General features: G+C 33.4%; 1 protein-coding gene and 1 long non-coding RNA gene across 3 annotated transcripts; one reads left to right on the top strand and one right to left on the bottom strand.

Annotated features, from left to right (window-relative positions):
- The first annotated feature begins 491 nt into the window (after positions 1-491).
- Positions 492-2,584, top strand: LOC129889279 (uncharacterized). The gene is made up of 2 exons (XR_008766875.1): positions 492-1,264; positions 1,908-2,584. It is a non-coding gene; the product is annotated as an uncharacterized LOC129889279 (long non-coding RNA).
- Positions 2,585-2,718: 134 nt separating this feature from the next.
- LOC129889278 (ATP-dependent 6-phosphofructokinase 6-like) lies at positions 2,719-10,611 on the bottom strand. Of its 2 annotated transcripts, none has more exons than XM_055964514.1 (14): positions 10,192-10,611; positions 8,920-8,966; positions 8,776-8,815; positions 7,965-8,027; positions 7,721-7,858; positions 7,482-7,640; positions 6,952-7,005; positions 6,262-6,330; positions 5,872-6,001; positions 5,232-5,500; positions 4,188-4,236; positions 3,953-4,107; positions 3,010-3,184; positions 2,719-2,892 (listed from the first exon to the last, which is right to left on the bottom strand). In XM_055964514.1, the coding sequence occupies exons 1-14, from the start codon at positions 10,291-10,293 to the stop codon at positions 2,840-2,842; spliced, it is 1,503 nt and encodes a 500-aa protein (XP_055820489.1). In that variant the 5' UTR covers positions 10,294-10,611; the 3' UTR covers positions 2,719-2,839. The 2 variants fall into 2 exon arrangements, with proteins under 2 accessions (XP_055820489.1, XP_055820488.1); XM_055964513.1 differs by having other exon boundaries at positions 2,719-2,910.
- Positions 10,612-20,215: the final 9,604 nt, after the last annotated feature.

The following is a 20,215-nucleotide window of genomic DNA, read 5'->3' on the forward strand; positions in this document are numbered from 1 at the left end:
TGTTTCTTTTCGAATTCAAGTTTCTCTTCGATTGAATATTCAATTAGCCTCTTTCTTCCTTTCTCATCCCATATTTCTCAGCTATCTTACATTTGTGTTGTTTGAATTCTGCATTTAATTTCGATTAGATTCATCCCTAATTGAAACCTTATCACCTGGGGAGACCTCTGTAGATCTATCATTGGCTTTAGAGCAAAAATTGTTGGTGTGTTTCCCATTTTGCTTCTCAGATTTAGTGAACAGAGCGATAGATCTCCTGGGCAGTGAACGAGAATGGCTTCTTTTGTGAGATCCTTAAATTCTTTGAAATGTATCTTTTCCAATACGACAACCTAATATTTTTTCCCCAAAGGAGGCTAGGAGGAGTTCCAGTTCCTCGTTGCTCTCCCTTATGATTTTTGCTGCCGATTTTCCTTTTTCCCCTGTCGAATCCTCTTGGGATGGGGTCTGTTGGGGTTGCATTTCCTGTGGTGTCTCCGTGGGTTAGTTCATTGGGAAGATGGGCAGGTTCTGAACAATCAGAGTCAACATGGAGTTGATCGATGTCATATCCATGGGCTCTTGGATGCCCAATAGTTGGCATTGGAGGAGCATTTGGATGCAGACTAAGTGGCCTAGGCTCTTTATTGTGTGGTTCAAACCCTTTTTCACCACTTGATCCAGATATGCTGGATTTTGGATGACCAATGTTACTGGCTGTTCGCCAACTTTGATTTGGAGGGAGAGGGACGCTCCTTGCAGTGCCAGCTCTATCCACGACGATGGTAGGTGATCTGGAAGTACTGGAGTTGTCACCAAAACCAAATTTGGGGCTTCCATTTGTTGTTCGGAGGATGGTGGCTGAGCCATTTTGAGGAGGAGGAGGAGGAATAACAGAAGTGGTAGAAGCTTTGGCGGTGGGATTAATGGTTAAAGAGAGAGAGCCATTAATTTTAGAAGGGGAGGCGGATGGATGACCTGAGGGGACGTCCCTTGTCAATTCATCTGTAGAGTGGTGATGATTACTCTCTACTGGGTAGGGGATGCCTAGGAGGGAAGCCTCAGTGGTAGTGGTTTCCATGGGAGTTGCGCAGGAAAGCTTTTGCTCCATAGTAATGGAGTTACTTCGCTGGGTCCTTTTCCATTAATGGGATTTACCCGCTATGTCAGGGGAAATCTCTTAGGATATATGGCGGCCAGAGTATGTTCAGTAGTCTGTTGTGGAGGACATTACAAGAAATTAATGGTGTCCTTAATGGTGGTAGTTGGGTGTTCTTGGGGAGAGGTATGAGCCCCGCTCTTCTTTTTTTTTTCCTTTATATTTATTAGAATCGGTCGGATTCCAGTCGGTTGGAGGAATTATTAATGTAGTTAAGGGTAGTGAATTTATTGAAATTAGCATTGGTGTGAGGTGTAGGAGACTTACCTGCGTCTGTATTTTTTCCTCTTACCTGTGGTATGTACTGGTCTTGTGGGAATCTTCCTCCATTTGGCTTGCTCGTGTGTGGTACTGTATGCTTCTTCTTTTTTAGGAAGTTGACTATTTGCCACTCTCATTCTTCTTTGGGAGATTTGGAGGTTGATGGAGCATGGCTATTTCTCTCTGGCAATGTGTTGTTTACATAGTTCTTTTGAACATTATCCAATCGCCCACAACATGTACAAAGGATCCCCTCGCCTTCGTAAATCACCTTTTGTTTGTAGTTTTCAATTTGTATTTCATTTTTTACAGGTAGGTTTAGTCGGACTTGGATGCATATTCTTGTGTACCTCACTCGGAGGATCGAAGATGTGCAAGAGTTTATTTTTAGGAGTTTTCCCTATTTTTTCCCAATTCATTCAAGTACCAACGTACCTATCATAGAATTCGGTTGGCAATTGGGGTAGCTTGATCCAAATCACAGTGTGCGTTACATTTGTTTCTTCAGGTACAAAATTTGGCTCTCATTTTTTCACAGAAAGGAAGCTGTCCGCCACAAATCAAGGGCCTTCGTGAAGAGCTTTGTTCATATTTTCCAATTGATTGAATTTGGCTATGTAGAAGTCTCATCCCAAGTCTATGAGATTTAGGGGTTCAGTTGGCTTCCACATGTCGGTTAATTTGTTCTTTCAAGTAGTTGTGGGCAACTTTTTTCCCAAATAGCTTCACGATTTCCAGGGGAGGTAATGTCTTTTTTTTTCTTCCTCAGTGAGGATATGATAGGGCCAAGTGATGTGTCTGTCTCGTGTTCCTCTTGAAATTCACACATTGAGTATGATAGATTGAGCTCCTTTCCTTTGTTTAAGAGGATCTCTCTAAACGACTCATTCCTCTTCCATTGCATTTTCAGGTACATCTGGTGGTTTTGGAGGTAGGAATTGATTTGTCATGTTGGGGTTCTTCGGGGACTGTTATCCAGAGAGAAAAACTCAGAACAATTTGTTTTTCTTTTTTTCTACTCCAACAACTCACTAGAATACATTTTTTCTTACTTTATTCTTTGCAATTAATTCTATTTCTCTTTTCTTTTTATAGTTTGTCGCCATTGTTGCTTTGTTAGAAAAAAAATATTGTTCCTCCACATATTTAGTTTATACCATCTTTATTTTTAGTCCCATTTTTAAATGTTGCTTCTCCACATAAATGGTCCTATTCTGAACTGGAGGTTTATTTGCACTGAATTTCTGCAACTCAAGAGACAAAAGGAGAGTTGAAATTAGAGATAAATTTGAATTTTGAGACACACAGCAGAGAGGAGATAACCAAAATAAATTGAATACAACATAAAAATAAATAAATATGGTTCATAATCATGAATTGAATACAACAAAGCTTTGGCACAACTTCACTAGATACAACAAAACCTTCAATGTACATCTGTTACTGCCCACAGCTGAGGCACGGTAACTGATCCAACACCTTCAAATAAGTTCCTACACGACCCGATAAATCTGACATTATGGTAGACAAAGGTAGCAGAGAGTGAAACTTGTGAAAACAATTACTAACTTTAGCGTTTTGTTTCATGCCGTGCTAGGCGTTTTGTTTACCTGTAGTCTCACTTTCATTGTCATCTCCATCTAACAACTGAGCTGGTGGATGCTGCCTCTGTTCCATATGAACAATGTATTTTGTGCTCAAGAAACTAGGCTGATTGGTTGAAGCAAGAAGTCGTGCCCACATCCTGTCTGTTATGACCACATTATTTTGCTTCACAGTAATGCGCTGCATAGCAAAGATGCTTATTCAACTTGTGAAAATGGTGTGTCCATAGTAATAGGAGTCAAATGGCTATGAAAGTTGAATCAAGATAAAACTAGTGCCCACAACGAAATATATTTTGACAAAGGTAAAACAACCTGATTCAATGGCTTTTGGTTCCCTTTTGGGCCACCAAGTCAGTGGTGAAAATGATCCTAATCGAGCTTTTACAGACAATGCACAAAGCTGTTGCTGATTTCAGTTATGCCATGAAATTAGAAAACTGAGATGTTTTATGTCATATTTGAGAGGTCAGCACCATAACCGTCCCCGAGTACAGAACAACGGGTTGCTGATAACATTCTTAGAGAAAAAGAGCATATGTTTTTCCTAAGGTGTAACTGCTTCTAACTGAGTGGTAGAGCAAAATTCCCGGACTGTTTAGCATACTTACTGAAAGGCAGCAAACAGTCTCCCCTGATGTTGTGAAATTCGAGAAAAACTGGATGGATAGAATCTAAATGCATGGTGTGATGTTGGAGGAGTTACCATAAAAAGGACATCAATCTTTAAGCATATGAGTTGCATTCTCAAGGGAAACCCCCAAACCAGGTATTGGACTGGAAGCTGCTTAATTTAAAGCAGCAGCTAGGAACTAAGATTTATGCCTATGGTATGATAATTCGCAGCCAAGTCCCAGTGAGATTCCAATTGGCACAGTGATGGAAGTAGTTAATAAGAAAACAACGGAGATATAACTAGAAAGATCAACAATCAAATGTGGATACTTACATTGAATGGGAGATATGTTTGGCGACCATTAACAATCCCCGAGGTGAAGCCTGTGTATCCGGCCATAGCTCCATGAACACAACTTTGAGCAAGAATCGTGCAATATACATTGTCAGATGCATTACTTGGAACAGCACGAATCATGTAAGTTGGGTCTGCATGAAAATATGAATTGCTAATTAGCTCCATAAATTTTCCAAAAAATCAGCTATTCAGATGGTTGAAATTTTCCTACCGATATATTTAAGAGTAATGGGCATCATGAGTTTTTTTTCAAAATGATCCTGCAAGAAGTAAAGAAATGGTGAGTACAATGCTAATACGTAATACTTCCTTATTTAAATAAGCTCAATCACGGTTTCCCATAGATTGCAAGAAAATATGAAAAGAAAAGTTGGCCAAGAACCATTTCCATGTTTTTGGAACACAGCAATCTTTACAAAGGATAAACACGACAATCTAAGACAAATTCTGTGCATTGCTTCAGGGTGCTTTCAGTAAGAAGTTCAACAAATTTCATGCTGGTTATCTCAGTTAGATGGTACAGTGTTTGAAGGCAAATTTAGGAGTCCAGCCTCTGTACAAAATGTATAACAACAAACCATCATCAAACCGATGGATAAACAACAATGCATTCAAAAATGTACAGAACCATTTTCCATGTTTTTGGATCATAGCAATCTACAATGGATACGCAGCAATCTAAGACAACTTCTGAGCATTGCTTCAGGTTACTTTCAGCTAGAAGTTCAACAAATTTCATGATGATCATCTCTTTTAGATGATAGTAAAGTGTTTAAAGGAAAATTTAGGAGTCCGGTCTTTGTACAAAATTTATAACATATCATTCCTCAGGGTGATTGATAAACAACAATGCATTCAAAAATAAAAAATAACAAAATATATAAATATAGAATTACAGTGCCTCACCAAATATTACTTAAGTTATTCAAAGGGTTAATGGTACAAAACACACCTAGACTATCACTTTTTCGCGAACTACTTTAACTATCCATTGTTCTCTTTACCTACCTAAACTATTACTCCCTTTGTATTAAACACACCTCAATGCTGAGTTGGCCAACAGGTGCATTTGGTATGAACTTAGTACATCTAATTCTCCAACACAGATGATATTAGTTCTCTCACGATTCCACAAATGCCCATATTCAATTAGGGATGAACACACTTAATCACTTAATGAGAGAAAGCAAACATCGGAAAATTCTGCATTATGCATAAACTGTAAGGCTAGAAAAACTGTCTATAACAACCTTACCCTGATTTTATGGGATAGCCACAAACCAACATCTTGGAGAAGCTTGTTTCCTGAAGCATCTTGTTCGCTTCCAGCATGGGAATTCTCTGCTGCAAGAAGTTCCTGCCCAGCCCCTTCGGCTATCACAATAACCATGTGTCCTTCCTCTCTGAGCCTTTTCTTAACAAATTCGAAGAGACCACCACTTCCGTCAAGAAAGAAGGGTGACTCTGGAATTAAACAGCAGTCAACATCTCTGCTTGCTAAAGTGGCATACATTGCAATAAATCCTGCACCCAATTCCATCAAATGGAATTAATATCAGGATTTGTTGTTTGTTGGAAAGTACAATAATCTATAGATTATGGAAGCATAAACACGGTTGGGAAGTTGAGCATTGAGAATATGACTTGAAAAAAGAAGAAGCAATTTGCGGTCTAACAGAAACTCACCTTTAGTTATGTATTATCAATAACAGCTATAGACTATCTAGTGATGAGTTTTGCAGCTAACTATGCAGAGAAGAGCTTATTATTTAACAACAAACAACCAACAATGAAGTGGAGATGGACATAAAACAGTCTTTATAAGAACTTGATATTAAAAAAAATTCTATACTAGGCTATTTTCCATGCATAAAAACTTTGTAAAAGCATGTTACCACTATAGCGGCCCATTAGCTTCACCACACCGATACCGTTCTCAGCACTTTGAGCTTCCACATGTGCTGCATTGATGGCACGTTGAGCCTCCTCTACAGCAGTATCAAAGCCAAATGACTTGTCGATGATCTGATAACAGAACAAACTTGTTTTTACATACAGCAGTTCAAACTGAAGAGAACTATTAGCTACTAGTTGCTTAAGTCAAATGAAACGGGAAACTACCAAAATGAGATTTCCAGAGATTACACTGTACTTTTAATATTGAGTAGTAAAGTTTATGCTTTGCGCTTTGCAAGAAACTTCATATTACTTCCTAAGGCTGCTAAATTGTTTATCGTACCAGAACAAAATATAATAAATTATAACATGAAGAAAATGAGAAATACTGGAATGTCATTGTCAATTGTCTTGGGTATCCCAGCAACAACTACTTTGAGACCACGCCGCCTAATTTCCTGCAAAAAGGGAGTAGGATTATTGTAAGAGTGCTTGCAAAGATGAACAGAAATTCTCTTTTACCAAGAGAAGAATTGATACCATCAAGGACCATCAGAACACAAAATCAGATACCAAGTAATGCATATAACAGTAGGGTGTTCCATTTACCATTGCAGTGACTAAATATGCATCTACCATATTCAAAAGAAACTTTTTACCCTCCCCAAGGTAGTGGTAAGGTCTGCGTACATTGCATCCTCCTCAAACCCCCACTTGTGGGATTTCACTGGGTATGTTGTTGTTTATCATGTAAGAGACTAGCAAGTCCGTGGAAACTACTATAACATACTGACAAGAGCTAGCCAGAACTAGTTAGTAAGGTATATTCAAACATATTGAATCTATGTGCAGATGATGAAACTGAATGCAGATGATGTTGGCCTAGTATGTCAGGCTCGGAACAAAATATTTGATTTGACCTTTCTAGAGTGACGGAGAATCCACTCAACAAACTAATTATAAAGAATGGATTGTTGAACTTTCAGCAAAATATGTAAACCATATTGCCCTAGTTGAAACTATCTCATGGTTTTGGGTGGGTATCTACCTAGTCTCTTAATTTGCAGCATCAAACATACCTCATAAATGATAGCTGCTCCTTTTAGCGTCCCATCACCACCAATTATATAGACCTGAACCAATAAGCAAATCATTATACCAAGTGGAAGCTTTTGAGCAGAAAATAATTTTTTGAGATGAAATCAAAGATGCCCAAGACGACGTTGACTAGCAAATTGCAAAATAGAACAATGAAAATTTCTAGAAGTCATTTATGTTGTTGTAACATTAAAATTAATCAATAAGAATCTTTCCTTCTTTGTTTTTTACAGAAAATATGCTACTCAAGCTTCTTTTTCTATTAAGAAGATACTTGTCACCATGATACCACTTTCTTCAATTATATGTAGCTCTTTCTTATGACCAACATACTACTTTCGATAATTATACATAGCTCTTTCTTATGACCAAGATACTAATTTCTTCCTAAACAAGCTGCTTTATAGCACTTAGGCAATCCATCCCAACGAGAGAAAAGGGACCAAAAGAAGAAAAAGTCCTCTAAGGTTCAGCAGTAGATGTATTTAGACAATCTTCATAGTTGGGGTACCTGGTTTATTCCATGGTCCTGTATGCTGTCAACTATCTTTTTTGTATCGTGGCCTCCTCGTGAGGTCCCAAGGATTGTACCACCGCGTTTATGAATATCATTTACCAGCTTTGGAGTCAAACTGATAGTGTTTCTTGCGTAGAAACCTCTGTAGCCTCCCTATGAAGGAGAAAATGTACTGTTAGCTGCACAGACAAAAGCTTAGCAAGAATAAAAAAGTTGAACATCAGCCAACTCACTTCTATTCCAAGGACTTTATCTACACCATACATATAGTCAAGGCTATGTACAATTTCTCTGATCACTGTGTTTAGCCCAGGGCACAAACCCCCACATGTTACAATACAAGCACGGACATCATCTGAACTGAAATAAACCTGAGAAATTTGAAGCTTTCATCTGAGTGAAAGATTTAATATCAATAGCTCTACTGGTAAATGGCAACAAATTGCATATTGCCATCCTAGAAGAAAGTAGGCATACCTTTTGACGGGGACCAGCACGCCGAAAATGTACTCCTCGCTGACTGTCCTTATGAACAACAATCTACAAAGTGATCAAACAAATTCATAACTATTATCACAATGAAAGAGGATGGATTGATGAAAAAAGGTGCTCTCCCGGACAATTTGTTTTTCATTATAGGCAAAAGAAAAGAGAAACTGACAAGGAATTTGAAAGTAAAATAAAGGGCTGGCTGAATAATTTTGTCCCAGCAAGCCAACTCAGGAAAAAATTCTACAAACGTTTTTTGCCCTTTCACTCCAATGGCATAGTAGATTGGCAATTACTGCAAGACTGAAGAAATGGTTCAGAATGCAAAGTTCAGTTTGGAGACTCTGTAGACACTCTGAAGAGTCAGCCATGTCTTCCTTTTCATTAGCCTCTACAATAATTGCAATTAGTTCTTATTCTGTTCACATTTACTTCAGCCTTTCGATCCTTTAAGGAATCCACTATAGTATATGCTCACATAGAGTACATTTTCTGATGCATCATTTATAGAAGTGGAATGATAAAAGTGGCCATAGAATTTCTCATGAAGTGGTAATTCGATATAATTTGGGATCTATTGTTTCTCCAAAAACCACATCAGACAATAATGGTCCTCTACTCTTCTTTCCAGATAGTTATATTTGTACTTCAATTATATGACTAGCATCCCACTTTGCAAAATCACTAACTCAACTATCACAGATCAATGTAACTATCGGTTAGTAAGATAGAAGTACATACATTTTCTATGAAAGAAATTTATATATACAGGAAGAACATGTTAGAAAGAAGATTGCACCTTCTGAGGAACTGTATCATCCATGTCGACAAAGTACTGCCTAAAATCATAAAGATAGTTTATAACTTGTCAAGGATCAACTGCATAAAAACTGCCAGATTGGCCTGATAGCATTGAAAAAGGAAAGGTTGATAATAGACTCACTTCACAACTGAGTATGCTGGATTAGACCGTAAGGGGTTATCATAAGTCTGTCATCAAGCAATGAAATGAAGAATAAAGTCGAGTTAGTAGATATATCAACATCTAGAACAACAAACACACATGGTTGAGGGGATTACGCAGATATATATTTGAAATAGATTAAATCAAAGTTTTTCGTGTCTGACAGATACACTTTTTATTTTCTGACTGAAAAAGTAAAGACAACTCTTGCAAAAAGTAGAACTGAATTTCGCCAACCAAAAAGTATGAACGAAACCAAATGAGAGTGGTAGTAAGAATAGGGATTCCATATTAGGATCAACTTCAGAGAGAGGAGAAAACAAACAAAGATGAGTGATAACATTTTAAAAATTGTTGCTGCCTAGAAAAGAGTACAGCCAGGATGAAAACAATGTGCATTTAAAAAGATCTTCTGTAAGAGAAAGCCTCCCCCTCAACCATGAAGGGAAAGAGTACGTATAAGAAACTCTTCAAGAGGAAAAGAAGAAAATGCATTGCTTGTTTGATCTGAAAGACATAAAAGTTAAAATCTCAAGTTTGTTCAACTAAATGAGAATGTCACAAAATCAAAATTTTGGCCATCTGAAATCTCAATTTCCTCCTAAATGTGAGAAGTTCAACGTAAAGTCACAAATAGAATGAACTACAAATACCTTCTAAAGGTACATGAAGTTAGTATATGACAAAGCATAATAACTCAAGGTATTAAGTTACAACTCTGCATGAGCTAGAGTTAACATCCTTCATTCATGAATCATTTAGTGTTATTGAGGAACTCATTAGTATATAGCAACACAGCTGATGCCTGTTTCCAATGTGTATCGCCCTCTCCTAAGTCCTATCTCAATGAAGATATATAAATTAATATGGATATTTCTTTAGAGAAATTGCTCAATATTTCCACCCCTTTATATTCAATCAAGAACGCGCGCAAATTATCTAAACAGTGTTAGATCTTCCAATAAACTACTGAAAATGATACCTGGTTTGCACTTATCTTCAACCCCAATTCGATCTTAGAACCATTACATGAATGCAAGTCCATATATCAATTTTTTTCTACTCCAAGAACTCACTAGAATACAACAAAGGGTTGATGCATGTTCACACAACATCTCTTAAAACTAATTAAAGATGCATTCTTTTCATAACAAGCCACCATTGAATACATACACATAACAACAGAAAGATCCAGCATCCAATCAAGTAAATGCACATATATAATAGATTTAGAGAGTAAAAAAGGAGTACAGGAAGCTGAGGAATGTAATCAGTCAAGTGAGGCACATCTTCAAGTACGTAGCCAAAATCTCCATTCACCACCTTCATTTGGTATTTACTCTCTGTACCCATCTTCCAAAAAAAAAACAATAACACTACTTCAATGGTAACTCAAAAGGGTGTCAAAAAATAATTGAAAGATTGTATTTTTTTGCAGCAGTTGTGATCAACTCAGAAGAAAAAGATTGGTTTTTTTTTTGTTGGCTTTTTTGGTTCTTAAAAATTGGGAAAAAAATGGATAGTTAGTTGTAAATTGCGATAAAGAAGGTATATAAGAAGAGAAGGTGAATTGAGGATTCGTTAAGAGGGAGTCAGAGTCAGAATCAAAATGTTGAAATGAGGAGAAAACCAGAACGCTACGCCGATGGTATTGGAAATAAACGAACTGTGTTTTTTCTTTCCACATCAAAAACTACACATGTCATCATTTAATTATATAAAAATAGCGTTGACAGATTTTTCGCTAACGACCCATTTGTCTATGCATATTTAGAAAAATATTTGAAAAAATAAAAAAAACATGACAAATATTGTTTGATCATATAATTTATTATTATTTGGCAAATATTTTTGACAAACAATTCAATTTTTCAAATAATAGAAAAAACTAGTATTTAGAAACTTTTAAAATTTTAAAAATTATCTTAAACTTTTATATTTTATAAACACAGCATCATTTATAATTTTGGAATGAATTTCAATCTTAATTCGTTGTACAATATTTATACAACTATATACATATTTTATATCACCAGACCACACGTTGTGGATTTCACTTGATTGTTGTTGTTGTATACATATTTTATATATTTTTGAAAAAAAAGCTCAAATATGTCATCAAACTTTGAAAAAAGGCTCATTTATATCATCCGTTAAAAAATTGGCTCATCTGTGCGTTGCCGTTTGAAAAAAGATTCATCTATGCCATTATTTTTTAACTCCGATTTTGCAAAACCACTAAACAACTTTTAACATTTTTTTATTGGAGTTTTGAATTAAATATACTCTTTTTGCTTCTTCTTCTTCAAGAACACATGAAGAACACCAAAAAATCCAAATTTTCAAATTCTTCAATTTTTCACGAAATTACCTCAAATTTCAATATTAGCATCCCTTCGAGCTAAACATCAAAATTCAATATCTTTTGAGCTCGAATTCAACCTAATCAAACTAGACACACTTAAAGTTTCTTCAAAAGTTTCAAAACTTTAACCTCATTTAATGGTGAAATTTTGCCACAACTCCAAATTACTTGAAATTTTGAACATAGACTCCAAAAATACTATGTTAAAGTTCACTATGTCTATGTTCAAAATTTCAAGAGATTTAGAGTTATGGAGAAAATTTCACCATTAAAGGAGGTTAAAGTTTTAAAATTTTAAGTGAGTCTTGTTGGGTTAGGTTGAATTTGATCTTAAAAAATATTGAGTTTTGATATTTAGCTCGGAGGGATGCTACTATTGAAATTTAGGGTGATTTCGTAAAAAATTGAAGAAGTTGGAAATTTGGAGTTCTTAGTGTTCTTCATGTGTTCTTGAAGAAGAAGAAGAAGCAAACAATGTATATTTGATTCAAAACTCCAATAGAAAAGTGTTAAAAGTTGTTTAAGTGGTATTACAAAATCGGAGTTAAAAAATAATGGCATAGATGAACTTTTTCTCAAATGATAATGGCATAGATGATCCAAACTTTTAACAGATGACATAAATGAGTCTTTTCTCAAAGTTCGATGACATATTTGAGCCTTTCCCTATGTTTTTTTATTCAGATTCATACTAATTGTGTTGGTTGCCGTGATTTTTCTCAAAACATGTTCATTATAAAATGATGGGATAATGGTTCGAAAAATACCTGAATTTTGACCAAAATTATTGTAATAATCCCAAATTTTTGGACGGGCCCTATTACCACCTGCACTATTTAATAGTGCATTTAAAAAATATATTCATGGTTGAGTTAAATTTGAAAGTGTTGCTGTTTAGATCAAAATAGCTAGTTGAAGCATTTCCTTGGGTTTATGTAAGTTTGAAAATGTTTATGTTTGCTAGTTTGTATGGTTGAAGTCAATGAACTTGATTTTGTGTTGAATGTAATATCCTTGAAGGTAATGAAAAATCTAAAAATTTTGACTTCAAAATCAACAATAACGTCAATGGTTATCAAACTCACAAAAATTTAGTGATAACTGGGCACGGATATACATTTAAAATAAATAGTGCAGGGGGTAACAGGGCTCGTCCAAAGTTTGGGATTGTTTAACAATTTTCGTCAAAATTCGGGTATTTTTTGGACCATTATCCCTAAAATGATAATACAAACTTATGCGTATTTTTGATAATTTTTAGAACTTATGGATATAAATCATATTTTTTTAAAACGTCAAATATTTCTCCTAAAATCTATGATCAAATGCATAGTGAAACTTCATCTAAAAATAATTTATCAAAAAATTTAAAAATCTATGATCAAATGCTAGCTAAGAAAATTTGGAAAATAAGAATATTGCATGGGAATGAATTTTGAATTCCCCTGAACACCAACCTTGAGTCTTATATTCAGTGATACAAAATTTATATATATACATAAAAGAAATATTTTATATATATATATATATATATATATATGTATATATATATATGTATATATATATTATGTTTTTTTGTTTTTTTTTTATCGATAAAGTTTGTGTGAATCCCTGGTGATCCTTTAGATCCGCCTTCGTATAAAAGTATTAGTATTTTAATCTTATTTCACAATGAAACTAAATGGAGGTCATCCAATCAATTCAGGGTTATTGCACAAATCTTTCTACTAATTTAGGGTGGAATATAAATTTAAAATTTTATATCATAATATCACACAAATTATTTCATATATCTGGAGGGCATATGTAATTAAAAAAAAAAACAGATCTACACATATACTCTCCCACATTAGCTTTTAACTTTATTTTCTCTAAGAAAAAGAGAAAAATAACATATATCTAAAAGTATAACTTCAATTCTGAAAACTATAACAAATTTTGGAAAAATCTACTATACAATTTATGATGAATTGATGATGCATAACTTAATTTTTACCGAATTTATTTCAAGCGAGATAAAAGTTTAATTTAAAAAATAAATAAATTATATTTAGTGAATTAGATCAGTGTAGATAGGAATATTTTGATCCATAATTTTTTATTAAATAAATGATAAAGCCAAAAATTAAACACATAAAATACAGGTGAAAAAATAATAAACACCTAGCCATTTTTAAGTTGCGTAAAAACTTGATTAATTCAATTTTGGGAAAAGTCCCATTAAAAAATAAACACTTTCTATCATAATTTTTTTTCCCCCGTAAATATGATACTCATGAAAAATGATGGAGAAATTTTATTCTATTTCATCATCTCTTAATAATGATATGAAAGTATTTTGCACTATGTTATTAACTTTTGGATGCCAAAATGAAATTTCTTATTCTAAAAATAAATAATTATTATTCCATATAATAAGAATAAATTAAACTTCAATTAGATATACATAGAATTTCTTTTGAACTCTTCATATTTGTGTATTTTGAATTGTTATTGTTATACTATTCAATAAACATAACTTTAGTGTTAACTGTATTAATAATTTAAATACAATATTAAAATGACAGAATAGATTGTTTATCAATTATGACGTACACTTTTGACATATAAAAATGTAGTTTGAAGAGTGGTATATGGAACTTTTTCCCTAGGATTCTCAATCAATTTGCCAAATGAAGTCAAAGGTGGATTCTCAATCAATTGGTCTAATCTAACTATTTTTTCCCCATTCCCATTTTTTCATTGCAATTGTAATCATGGTGGAGGCATCAAAAAAATTCTGCATGACTATGAGTCATATTTCAGTTAGGATTTTTTAAATGTTATTTTATTCTAAATTTTAATTCATGCTTATATAAATGTATTATTATATTCTCTTGAAAATGCATCTCAAATATCCCCTAAACTCTTGAGATCTTCATAAAAAGATCAAAATATATTAAATTCTTCTTGATAATCATGTACTTCAAGAAGATCCACAAATCATTTGATGAAAATTAAGTACAAATTATCCTAGTTTGAGACATACGCCACAACGGGACTCGAATTACAATGGAGAACAAATCTCTAGGAGGTCTATATCATCCTAATTCGCGAAGTACATCACTACGGCCCTCGAATCAAGGAGAAATTCAGAGAGAAGAATCAAGGGAACACATAGATTTGTATTTGCACTATTTATCAACAAAATTATGTTTTTTCATATTTTATTTGAGATTGTAATTTATTTTCTATCACTTTAAAATTTATTTCAAAAAAATTGGTACGCCCAGTGGGACTAAATTTGCAGTTTATCTCTTCTCTCACAAATCAAATATGCATAGCTGAAGTCACAAAATCGTAAAGGTGGAAGAATAAGTACTTCAAGCCTCGTCTTTGAATTTCATCAAGTCTACACTCCGACAAGCAATGAAGTAGGGGGCATTTGTAGACATCAAAATTTTGTAGGACTCTACAAGACGAGTCCTATTTCAGTCAGGATTTTTTGAAGAGTGCTCTACCCTAAACCCTAATTCATGCCTATATAAAAGGGTATTATATTCCCTTGAAAAGACATCTTGAATATCCCCTAAACTCTTGAAATATTCATAAAGAGATCAAAATATGTCAAACTCTTCTTGATAATCATATAATTCAAGAAGATCCATAAATCATTTGATGGAGATCAAATTCGAATCATCCTAGTTCGAGAAATACGCCACTAACGGACCTCGAATCACGATGGAGAACAAATCTCTAGGAGGTCCATATTATCGTAATTCGAGAAATACGTCACTAACATCCCTCGAATCAAGAAGAAATCCAGAGAGAAGAATCAAGAGAACAAACAGATTTGTATCCGCACTATTTATCAATAAAATTATGTTTCTTCATAATTTATTTGTGATTGTAATTTATTTTTTATCACTTTTAAAATTTGTTGCAAACACATGGAAGAAGAATTGCTTCTTAAGTGGAGAATATAATCTCCATACAAAAATTAATTTTATATTTGGTTTCACGTTTTCATTTCACGTAAAGTTTAATACTATAATAACAACATATCATAAACTTTCAAGTGTAAAGTCTGAAATTAGTAGAATATAACAGATTTTATTTTTATTTTTATGAGATAGATAGACTATTTCTAATCACAAATAAGGTCTGAAAATAACAGGATATATATATATATATATCAGATTTTATCTTTATTTGTATGAGATAAATAGAATATTTCTAATACATCAACATTTACATAAAATTCAGTATATTTATATAAGGCTTAGCTTCGCTTTTTTTCTCTTTTCCATAAATGAGGTGGGATTTTATATATTATTTTATGTAAAATAAAATATAAAATAAAACTATTAGATTAGCAATAATAGATTAAATTATTAAATAATAAAACCCCTTCATACAGTAACCAATATTTTAACCCTACATTTTGTAACTATGTAACTAACTACGACTTAAATAAATTTGAACTCATTATATTAAAATTTTATTTTTAACGTAAGAAATTTCAACAATTTATATATGTATATTAAAAAAATTATTTCTACTTAATTTGTAGAAATACTTTGTGATAAAAGGTTTTTCACTTGAACCTCTTTCAAACCATGTAGCTCCCCTCTAGAATGTTTAAGAAATTTTTTAGATGTTAAGATTAATTGTCACAAACCATGCGCCACATATGTCTTGAAGTATGATTAATTTGACTAACAGAATTATAGAAAAGCCAAAGACTTGATTCCTTTCTTAGATCCTTCGTAGTCTTCACCTTAAGTTTCACCAACTTTGACAAATAAAAGCTTCTAGGCGGTGCGTAATAATCATAACATAAATATTTGATACATATGCATTGCATTTTTCAAAGGACAAAAGTATGATATCATAACCATTTTTGTGCCAGGTGTTACATATTAAATAACTTACATTAATAAAAAAATTTATATTAATTATTATTATTTTTTTTGATATTTTTTTTAATTACAACCTATAACGTAATTTACCTTGAAATCACTCATTGCTTTCCTTATCTCCCTCCTTCTCCAACTCCTCATCTTTCTCCTTCTTCAGTCAATTTCGTCGGAGATGGCTTCTCCGACGAACAAAACAACGAATAACAATGATCACTCTAACTCTTATTTTTTGTTCTCACCTCCACACCACCACCAAATAGATCCAACAACAACAAACAACACAATAGCCAAATCAAAAAATAAATTCCAACCAATAATTAGGAGTTGCGGCGAGCTCCATGAAAATCAACGATGTTCAGTATCTATTCTTCTTTCTTTTTTCTGTTAATTTTTATTTTATTTTTTAATTTGTAACTATTAAAATCAAAGAAAATTGCAGTTTCTATGTTCGTTGCTAAGTAGAAGTGTAGAACATAAAATTGGTGTTGTTGTTAGATTTGAACAAAACTCTGATGGTGTTCATTGATATGATGAGCTTTATAAAAATCAACGTTTAGACATGACCGAAAAACACTCTCCGGCGTCAGATCTGGTGGTAGCGTTTGGACCAAAAAATTGGGGAAAAGGGAGTTTAATGGCTGCGGATGGACTGCATGGTGATTTGTTTTGAGATTAACTTGAGCTACTGATAGTCTGATGGTGGCCTAGTGGTGGTGAATTACCAGAGAAGAAGAGGTGCATCTTTGAAAAGTTGTACTACAATTGTATTAAAAGTGTATTAAATATAAATAATAGTTGTAATACAATTCAAATTCAATATAAACATTGTTATGAATTCGATTATTGTTATTTCAGAATAAATATAATATATTTCTATTGGTGAAATTATAAGATTACAAATTCCAATTGAAAAATAAAATGAAGAAATTAACTTCACTTCTTGGCTGAGGCGCGGATATCTCGCTCTCTTTAAGGAGATTCAAGCCCACTGCAGTAAATCGTTTCACTGGTCCAACAGTAGTCCTCTTGACCTATCCCCTCCAGGATACAACAGCCTTATCACAAAAATGTAACTCAACAAACTCTGGACAAGAGTTGAGTTTAAAGCTCTACACAAAGAACACCTCCCTTCAACTAATAAGAACTCTCTTTTTTATATAAACTTAACTCTCTCAATTTTTTCTTCTCTTATCTTTTTTTCAAAACAAAGAAGACCTCTCTATTTATAGGAGAGAAAATCATACAAAGATGAAAAATAATAGAATGCCATCATTATCATCATTTAGTGTACCATTATGATTTAGTGCACCACTTATTAGTGATAATTAGATTAAAAATACATAATAATATGATTTAGTGCACCACTTATTAGTGATAATTAGATTAAAAATACATAATGAAATGATTTAGTCTTGCACTAAATAAAGATGATAATGAAAGACATTTTTATACACTAAAGAAAGAATAATAAAGATGACATTAAATGTCATCAATGGACAATTGCTATAATTGTAATTTACTAAAATGTTAAAATGATCACACTAACAATCCCCCACTCATTTTAATATTGTATAAGAGAGTTTATCAGCTGAAGGAAGATTATTATACATAATGAAGGTGTGCTCTGCATTGAACCTCCACTTAGTGAAACAATAACTTTTACTCCAAGGTCGTAGTGGTCTCAGACTTGAACTATGACTGCTTAAGGGACATAAAATATTACTGCTCACACATAGTAATCAAGGTATTGTCACGAGCTTTATAAGCCAGCACATTACGGCCTTGTGCTATCCCGATTTTATGAGTGCTTTTGAGAATAAGCCTAATTCTCATAGGAAGCGGCCTACTTCCATACTCACATAGGTGAAATCTGTCGAGAGTGCTCCTGTAAATTTAACACTCCACCCATACGGGCTACAGATTTTCATTAAGAGTTTTTTAAACTCAACCTCCACAATTCACTACAGGAAACAATGCACTCACATCATAGGGAGGGAATAAAAAATAGTGCATTTTTTTCACAACAAGTCATCATATGATTCGTTTTTCCCATTGAACTTGGTTATAGGATCTCTAGTCTCCAGGTTGGATTTTCTCATATATGACTCATGGATTTATAGGCTTCAATCCCATCCCCCTCGATGTGTTCCAGACCTTTTCTCTTGTTAAAGCCTTAGTAAGAGGATCTACAAGATTTTCACAAGATTTGACATAATCAACATTAATGGTACCACTTGTCAAATACGATCTTACATTACTGTGTTTCCTCCTTATAGTCTGGATTTACCGTTGTAATAACGATTTTGAACTCTATCAATTGCTGCAGTGCTATCACAATGAATTAAAATTGGAGGAATTGATTTTTCAAAATAAGGTATTTGAAATAATAAATCTCTTAACCAATTCGCTTCCTCACTAGCTGAAGCTAAAGCAATTAGTTCAGCCTCCATGGTAGAGTTAACAATTATAGTTTGTTTTTTTGATTTCCAACAAACAGCACCACCACCCAATGTAAAAATGTAACCAGTGGTAGAACAAGAATCACTGCTAGAGTGTTCCAATCTGCATCAAAAAAGCCTTCAAGTACAGCAGGATATTTTTTATAGAACAAACCACAAGTTTTTGTTCCAATTAAATATCTCATAACTCTTGTTATAGCATGCCAATGTTCATTACCTGGCTTGCTAGTAAACCTGCTAAGTACTCCTACTGCATATGCAATATCAGGCCTAGTGCAATCAGTCACATATCTCAAACTTCCGATTACGCTAGCATATTTCTTTTGATTTATCACATCATTTTCACTTTGAACAGGAAACAAGTGTACACTTGAATCAAAAGGAGTTAAAACATGCTTGCAATCAAGAAAGTTATATTTTTTTAAAATTTTCTCAACATAATGTGACTGGTCAAGGAAAATTCCATCACGTGTTCTAGTAATTTTTATTCCCAGAATAAAATTTGCCTCACCAAGATCTTTCATATCAAAATGACTTCTAAGAATGTTCTTAGTATCATTAATAACATTCATATTCGAGCCAAAAATCAATAAATCATCAACATATAGACAAATAATAACCTGTGTATTATTCCAAGACTTATGATATATACACTTATCACACTCATTTGTTTTAAAATCATTTTCAATCATGCAAGAATCAAACTTTTCATGCCATTGCTTTGGTGCCTATTTCAAGCCATATAGGGATTTAGTAAGTTTACATACTTTGCTTTCTTGGCCTGCTTCAACAAAACCTTCAGGTTGTTCCATATAAATTTCTTCATTAAGTTCTCCATTTAAAAAAGCAGTTTTTACATCCATTTGATGAATATGCAAATCAAACATTGCAGCCATAGCAATTAAAAGTCTAATGGATATAATTCTTGTAACCGGAGAAAAAGTATCAAAAAACTCTAGGCCTTTTAGTTGCTTAAATCCTTTAGCAACTAGTCTAGCCTTATATTTATCGATTAATCCATCTGGCTTTAACTTTTTTCGTAAGACCCATTTGCAACCAATTGTTTTACAACCTGGTGGTAAATCAACTAACTTCCAAGTTTTATTAGAAATTAGTGATTCCATTTCATCATTTACAGCCTCTTTTCAAAAAATATAATCATGCGAAGATAAAGCTTCTTGTAAAGTGAAAGGGTCATCTCCAACATTAAAAACATAAAAATCAGGCCCAAAATCTTTTTCTACTCTAGCTCTTTTACTTCTTCTTAACTCAAAATCATCAATTTCTTTATTTTTTAAAATGGAAGAAGAAGAACTAGGTAGTGATAAAATATTTTGTTCAATTCTTTGACCCACACTATTTTTAGAATCAAAAAGAAATTTATTTTCATGAAAAATAGCATCACCTGATTCTATTACAATATTATCTTCAAGATTAAAAAATCTATAGGCTGTACTATTTGAAGCATAACCAAGAAAAGCACAAGTAGTAACTTTCTTACCCAATTTTGTAACTTTGGGATCCATTAGCCTCACAAAGGCTAGACAACC

The sequence above is a fragment of the Solanum dulcamara genome, chromosome 5, assembly GCF_947179165.1.
Source record: "Solanum dulcamara chromosome 5, daSolDulc1.2, whole genome shotgun sequence".
In the NCBI taxonomy this organism is placed as follows: domain Eukaryota; kingdom Viridiplantae; phylum Streptophyta; class Magnoliopsida; order Solanales; family Solanaceae; genus Solanum; species Solanum dulcamara.